At 42.7% G+C, this 7,763-nt stretch overlaps 1 protein-coding gene across 1 annotated transcript; it reads left to right on the top strand.

Annotated features, from left to right (window-relative positions):
- The first annotated feature begins 6,154 nt into the window (after positions 1–6,154).
- On the top strand, positions 6,155–7,234 carry LOC110540845 (speckle-type POZ protein-like). The gene has a single exon (XM_021627634.1). It carries the CDS (start codon positions 6,155–6,157, stop codon positions 7,232–7,234), a length of 1,080 nt encoding a protein of 359 aa, XP_021483309.1.
- The last annotated feature ends 529 nt before the right edge of the window (positions 7,235–7,763 follow it).

Raw genomic sequence — 7,763 nt, 5'->3', positions numbered from 1 at the left:
GGAAAAAAGATAGCATCTTCAACAAATGGTGCTGGTCCAACTGGATGTCTACATGTAGAAAAATGAAAATACATCCATACTTATCACCCTGCACAAAACTGAAGTCCAAGTGGGTCAAAGACCTCAACATAAAACCAGACACATTAAATCGGCTTGAAAAAAAAAGTGGGAAATACCATAGAACTCATTGGTACAGGGGAAAACTTCCTGAACAGAACACCAACAGCACAGGCTCTAAGAGCAACAACCAATAAATGGGACCTCATGAAACTGAAGAGATTCTGCAAAGCAAAGGACACCATCATCAAAACAAAGTGACCACCTACACATTGGGAAAGAATCTTCACCAACCCTTTATCTGACAGAGGACTCATATCCAGTATATATAAAGAACTAAAGAAGCTGAAAAGCAGCAAACCAAGTAATCCACTTAAAAAATGGGGAACAGAGCTAAACAGAGAATTCTCTGTAGAGGAATACCGAATGGCAGAGAAGCACTTAAAGAAATGCTCAACCTCACTAGCCATTAGGGAAATGCAAATCAAAATAACCCTGAGATTTCACCTTACACCCATGAGAATGGCCAAGATCAAAAACTCAAGTGACAACACATGCTGGAGAGGCTGTGGAGAAAGGGGAACCCATCTCCACTGCTGGTGGGAATGTAAACTTGTACAACCACTCTGGAAATCAATCTGGCGCTTTCTCAGACAACTAGGAATAGCGCTTCCTCAAGATCCAGCCATACCACTACTGGGCATATATCCAAAAGAGGCTCAAGTACACAAAAAGGACATTTGCTCAACCATGTTTGTAGCAGCTTTATTTGTAATAGCCAGAAGCTGGAAACAATCCAGATGCCCCTCAACTGAAGAATGGATGCAGAAATTGTGGTACATCTACACAATGGAATATTACTCAGCAATGAAAAATAAGGAAATCATGAAATTTGCAGGTAAATGGTGGGATCTGGAAAGGATCATCCTGAGTGAGTTGTCCCAGAAGCAAAAAGAAACACATGGTATATACTCACTCATATAGACATACAACATAGGACAAACCCACTAAAACCTGTGCATCTAAAGAAACTAAGCAAGAGAGAGGACCCTAACTAAAATGTCCAATCCCCATCTGGAAAGGCAAAGAGGAAGAAGAAGAAGAAAACAGGAAACAACCTAGGAACCTACCACAGAGGGCCTCTGAAAGCCTCTGCCCTACAGACTATCAATGCAAATGCTGAGCCTGATGGGCAACTGTTGGGCAGAGTGAATGGAATTTTATGTAAGAAGTGGGAAATAGTAAGAGCTGGAGAGGACAGGGTCTCCACAAGGAGAGCAACAAAACCAGAAAATTTGAACACAGGGAACTTCCCAGAAACTCATACTCCAACCAAGGACTATTCATAGAGATAACCCAGAACCCCTGCACAGATGTAGCCCAGGGCAGTTCAGAGTCCAATTGGGTTACATAGTAATGTGAAGAGGGACTGCCTCTGACATAATCTGATTGGCCTGCTCTTTGATCACCTCCCCCTGGGGGGGAGCAGCCTTACCAGGCCATAGTAGAGGACAATGCAGCCACTTTTGATGTGAACTGATAGACTAAGATCAGAAAGGAGAGGAGAACCTCCCCTATCAGTGGACTTGGAGAGTGGCATGCATGCAGAGGGAGGAGAGAGAGTGGGATTGGGAGGGGAGGAGGAAGGGGCTTATGGGAGGATGCAGAATGAATAAAGTGTAATTGATGAAAAATAAAAAAATACATAAATTAAAAAAGAAAAAATAAATAAATAAATACCAAGGTCTTTTGACCTCCCCAAAGGGTTAAGAAACTGTTTTAAGTTTTTTGTTAGACTGCCCAATTGTTATTGCTTTGAAAACCTGATAAACTTTAAATGTTTTATCACCTTAAGTATCTAAACATTTTTTAAAACTAGTTTTTGCATTATCAAAACCAAGTATCTTCTTTAGGAGTGAATTTACAGAGCACAACCATAAGACCATATTTTATCAGTGCAAATAATTTAAGTTTTAGAACCAGAAGTAGCTCCATCCCTCCTGCCCCTGACTGAAGCCTATGGGAGGAGGGATGGAAGGAGGAAGGGGGTGGGGTGAATTACTGCTCAGCAGCCAGTGGAGGCAGGTTTTAGGCCAACTCTGAGGGTGTGAGCATTCTGTCCAGCCAGTTCTCTGAGCTCCATCCCAGCTGAAAAGTAGGCTACTCTGAGGAACAGAAAGTTTGTCATTTTTTTCTTTTAAACATTAACTGAAAGGTTATATGCCCTATATCTCAAGGATGAGGGATAAGGGTGTAGTCATAGTCTGTCCCAAAATAAAGTCATCCATCAAGAAAGTCAAAGAGGCAACAAGATAGAGACAAAGAGAACAAGACAGGCAATTAGACAAGGGTGCCCTTAAGGATGGTACCACAGAATTTCAAATGAGAGGCTGCCTCACTGCGGCAGACTCTGACAAGAAACAGATGGGTGGAGGACCATCCTGTTCCTAGCCTCCCAAACTGGAGCATCCTCCAGTTCCCAGTTAAGCGATATTCTGACCAATCTGTCTATTGCAAGGACTGATCAGATGAAAAAAAAAGGTCCAGATAGGTGCCTAAACAGAAACAGATTGGTAAGACAGAAACAAGCAAAGCAAAACAGAAATCAGACTAACCTTTTCCGAGCTTGACCTCTGAGTTCAGTCTGATGAGGGTTGGGGAAGGGGCACGCACTTTCCTGGCCAAATGAACCAAAAATGTAAGAGCTGGGGTCTCACAACTCAGTAGTTCAAGATCGCTCCCTTCCCAGAAACTCCCACAGACCACCACTCATTGCAAAAGCAAGAGATTTATTAACCATTATGCAATGGGGTCACCCCTGCTGGTCAGCAAAGAGTGGCACTGGGAGACAAAGACCTTAGGTTTTTAAAAGAAAAATTGTGGAAAATTTGAAGTCGCAGTTTTGGCAATTTAAGATTGGATCAGGAAGCTATAAAGTAAGATAATTGGTTAGTCTTAGGTGCTCAAGCTTGGCCAGTCCTGCCAAGTGTGGATGCAGCTGAAATTGAAAGTGGGGGTGGTTAGCCCATCCTTGAAGATTGGGGTTTCAGACTTTTGGCTGGAGGTCAGGAACTACTCAGAAGAAGGATTGAGGCCATCTGGGTTGGTTGCTAAGAAACAATATCTCAAAGACAAGGGTCTGGTCTTTCTTTTGCTGAGTGAAGGTCATTGCTTGCAGGCTTTTTTTTTTTTATCTGTCCTCACAGATAGGTTCACATTACTCAATTCTCTGGAAAGCTTAACCTGAACCTAAAACACAAAACTATAGGCTGTAGAAGACATACAGGTTACAAACTTAGGCTAACCCTTTCAGTACTGCAATACTGGATGTTCAAAGCCAGTATTATAACAGCTCAAAGGCAGAATCTTTTGCTTATGGTCATTTTTGGATCATGCTTGCTTAAAAAGTTGTTAGGATATATTAGACAAAGACTAGGGATTATGTAGTTGATGTTAACTAGAACCCAGTACTGCCTGTTAGAAGCTGACCATTGTCTGTAAGAGCCCTAGGTTGGCCTCTTTATTTACAAGAAGAAGGGTGAATGAAGAGATTAAGTTAGCCTGAGTGACTCCATTTTGAAATGAGGAGGCTTCTTGAGTGTAAACTGAACTCAGGTACCAGGAAATACAACAGAATGTGACCTGGCAGAAAACAAAGTTTGCTCTTCTAGCAACTGCTTTCAGGAAATATCACAGAATGAATATTTAGTATAAAATAGAGACAATCTCTCTGGCAGTAATTAATGAGAATTGGTTGGGAAAATTCTCCCCAGTGATTAGGATGTAGTTTTGAAGAATGGCAATTGTGACTATGCAAACAGTCACCTCTCCCCTATGGCTTTTACCCAATCCTGTAATATCAAGGCATGAACCCACCTGCTTTCTGTCATAATATCAGGTACACCCCTGCTTGCTATCATGGAAACCCCCTGCTTGCAATCTTTCCCTTTAAAAACTCTGCTCACTCAGAGCTCAGTGTCCCAGTTCTCTGCTGCTGCATCAGTGAGACCTGGGTCCCGAGTTTGATCAATGTCCTAATAAAGCTGTCTTGCATGGAGTCATCGCATGGTGGACTCTGAGTTTCCGTGATCATGATATTACAAACTGAATTCCTTTTGTCAGTCATTTCTCAAAGAGAACTATCCCACAAAGAACACTTTCCCCTCTCTCACTCCAAGACTGAGAACCTTTGTGGTCAGAGCCCAAGCATCCTGCTCCAGAGGATTGCAGCTCTCCTGTAAGAGGCTGCTCCCACTCTCCTGGATCATGCTCTTCTGTGCTCAGTAAGCAGAATTAGAAGCACAATTCTTGCAAAGGAGGTGGCCTGCATTGATCACCTGCAAACATCCAAATGACAGATTTGAGAAGGGGTACCAGTTAACTGAAACCTAAAGCCACCTGGGAAACATTTAGTAAAGACACACAAGACGTCTAACTAAGGAGCCCAAGTCAAAGGATCGAAGCCAATTGATTGATTTATGTTGTAATGAGGGATGAGCAGCATTGGAGCCAGAGTCACAGGAGAGCTGCCTGGGAACTGCTGAGATGATTGAATCACAAAAACTATTTCCATGTTCTCTAGGCTTAGTGAGTCTCTCCAAGATGTGAAGAACTGAGAAGAGAAAAGAGATGTAGGTTCCACTTCAAACTTCACTTTACAGAATGGGAAACATCACAAAGCACAATCCTGGGTATTGTTGCCTATATGCTGCACCTTTGGAAACCTGAATAATCTTTGGAAACCTGCATAATCTCTCCATACTAAAGCCTAGCAGAGCAAGCATGGCAGTTCTAAGGTTGAATGGACAGAATTCACCAGGGGAGGATGCAGAACATGAGGTATTAAATATCTGAATTCTATGATTAAATCGAGAAAACATTAGGATATTCATAAACCACACCCTCAAGTAGAGCTGGGCAAATATTTCCAAAGATGATTCTCTGAGAGAAAAGTATAAGACCAGCAATACAACTGGGAGGAGCCATCACACAGACTGTTGGTCTGTTTGGAATAAAAAGCAGAAAGAACCCCACATTCACAGCTTCCTGGCTCTGCTTCCTGCACAGCATATATGAGGTCTTCCTCCTGTCCTCCATGCTGTGAACACTCAGACCCCTGACAAGATAGAGACAACACCCTTCCCTGTCTCTGGCAGGGATGAGTGTAACACAATCACAAGGGTAAACAATAGCTGGACAGATACTGACTTCATCCTTTTTTAAGGAACATACACCATGGTAAGCCCAATACACTTTTGATGTCCATTACACCCCCAACCCCATAGCACCAATTCTGGAACCTAGTAAAGTTCAAACTTGGAGAGCACACCTATTAGAATTTTTTTGATTACAATGAAGTCGGCAAGCCCAGTTCAAATACAGACTTTTGAGGTAGGAAAAACACACACCTTTAATTCAGCTCTTCTAGCTAGAAGACACACCTCTAATTAGGCCACGCCTTCTGCCATAAGCCTATATAAGCACATGAAAGAGGGAAACCTTGGTTCTTTGCCTGCTCGAACTCAACGTGATAGCAAGTGGATCACTTCACTGGCATTAGAGCCTACTTATTCAGGAGTACAGCATATACTGAAGACCACCTGAGACTTTTAGCCTTGTGGATTAAGTGAGTACTGGCTTTAACTATGATTGGATTAGCTGAACTGCAGCCTGTAAGTCATTGTCAAAATTCCACTTTCTGCTTATATAGAAAAAAGTTCCTTCTGTTCATTGCTACTCTAGAGGACCCTGAGTAATACAACACATGTAAATGAGAGTCTCTAAAATTTTCGACTCTTCAGAAGTTGGATATGATAGCACAAACTAGATACCTTTGACTTAAAAGTCAACACATACACACACAGTTTAGCAGTGGCTTGTGACTGGTGCTAACTTCTCTGACTAATATTCAAATCTAGATAAATATTTTCAGAGAGATACAAATTTACAGAGTTATAGAATAGAGAACCTAGGTGTATTTGAAAGTAAATTTTAATAATTATCTATAATTGTGTCCTGCATGGTGAAGAGAAAATAATGCTAGCTCTCTCTTTTTTTCTTTTGATCCAGTTTAATTTCTAAACTACCTACAGCAGAAATGACAGAGGACCTGGCAGCTGAGAGCTGGGGCTCCACACATATCACCATCAAAACATTTTCCTACAAGTGGACCATCAGTAACTTCCATTTTTCTCTGGAGGGATTGAGCGAAGCCATTAGCAGTCCAGTTTTCTCATCAGAAGACAATGACCAAAGAAAATGGTGTTTGAAATTATACCAGAATGGGTTTGATGAAGAAAGCAGAGATTACCTTTCAGTTTACCTGGCATTGCTCAGCTGTCCAAAGATCCCAACTTGGGCAAAGTTCCAGTTTTGGATCTTAGATGACAAAGGAGAGAAAAGAAATAATGTGGAGAGCCAAAGTGTCAAGAGTTTCCTGCCATATGAACACAGGGGATTCAAAAAGTTCATCCCTCGAGAGTTCCTCTTGTCCCGGGCCCAATGGCTACTACCTGATGGCAGGCTCACACTATTTTGCAAGGTGAGTATGGGCCATGATGTCTTCAGCCTTTCTCGACAGTTATCTACAATCAAGGTTCCAAGCTGTTCTTTAACAGATGAGCTTGGAGAGCTGTGGGAAAATTCCCTCTTCACAGACTGCTGCCTCTTGGTATCTGGTCAGGAATTCTGGGCTCACAAGGCCATCTTAGCAATTCGCTCTCCAGTTTTCCGAGCCATGTTTCAACATGACATGGAGGAGAGGCGAAAGAACCGAGTTGAGATCAAGGACCTGGAACCTCAGGTCTTCAAGGAGATGATGGGCTTCATTTACACAGGGAAGGTACCAAACCTCCACACCATGGCCATTGGTGTGCTGGCAGCTGCTGACAGGTATGGCCTGGAGCGCTTGAAAGTCCTGTGTGAGGATGCACTCTGCAGGGATCTCTCAGTGGAGAATGCTGCTCACACTCTCATCCTGGCTGACCTCCACAGTGCAGAGCAGCTGAAAATGCAGGCACTGGATTTCATTACACTTCATGCTTCTGAGGTTTCTGAGACCTCTGGGTGGAAGGTCATGGTGGATTTCCATCCCCACTTTCTGGCTGAAGTATTCCATGCCCTGGCTTCTGTACAGAGACCTTTCCTGGAACCCCCTCTCAAACGCCTGAAGAGATAGATCCTAGCACCTGCTTCCTTGTAACCTATATCTGTCTTCCTAAAGTAGCCGCCACTGTTTTTACCAGGGACTCCCAGGTAGACTATGGTATTGTTGCCATGTTTAAAGTGAATTTCGGGAAGGACAGCATTGTGGCTCAGGATATCAAACAGCTGGAAAAAAAGGTGGAATTCTGGTCAGATGGACAGCCCTGAACTCTGGTTTATTCTACTTCATATATCCCTTGTTTCTGTACTGGTTTTAATAGTTGTCCCAAGAGTTGGAAACTGAGAATGAACTTAGTTGATTGCAACAAACACACCTCAACAGGGGTTCTTTGGACTGAAACATGTCTGGATTGGATTGAGCAGAACCCATGACCAATGGATCAGAGCAAAGGGGAAAACAAACAAGAATCTGTTATGATATGAGAAGGGACAGACAAAGACGACTTTTTTTTAAAGCTCAGCTTGTAAGGACAGGAGTGATAACTCATTTGGGAAGAGCTACTGTTGCTCTTGCAGAGAACACCTGGGTGCTTCTCAGCAAA

This window comes from Meriones unguiculatus, chromosome 10 (genome assembly GCF_030254825.1).
Source record: "Meriones unguiculatus strain TT.TT164.6M chromosome 10, Bangor_MerUng_6.1, whole genome shotgun sequence".
Classification (NCBI taxonomy): domain Eukaryota; kingdom Metazoa; phylum Chordata; class Mammalia; order Rodentia; family Muridae; genus Meriones; species Meriones unguiculatus.
Note: the sequence above shows the minus strand (reverse complement) of the source record. Positions and strands in the feature narration are given on the sequence as shown.

Coding starts and splice junctions, on each gene's coding strand:
- LOC110540845 (XM_021627634.1), top strand. CDS start 6,155: ATGACAGAGGACCTGGCAGCTGAGAGCTGGGGCTCCACACATATCACC.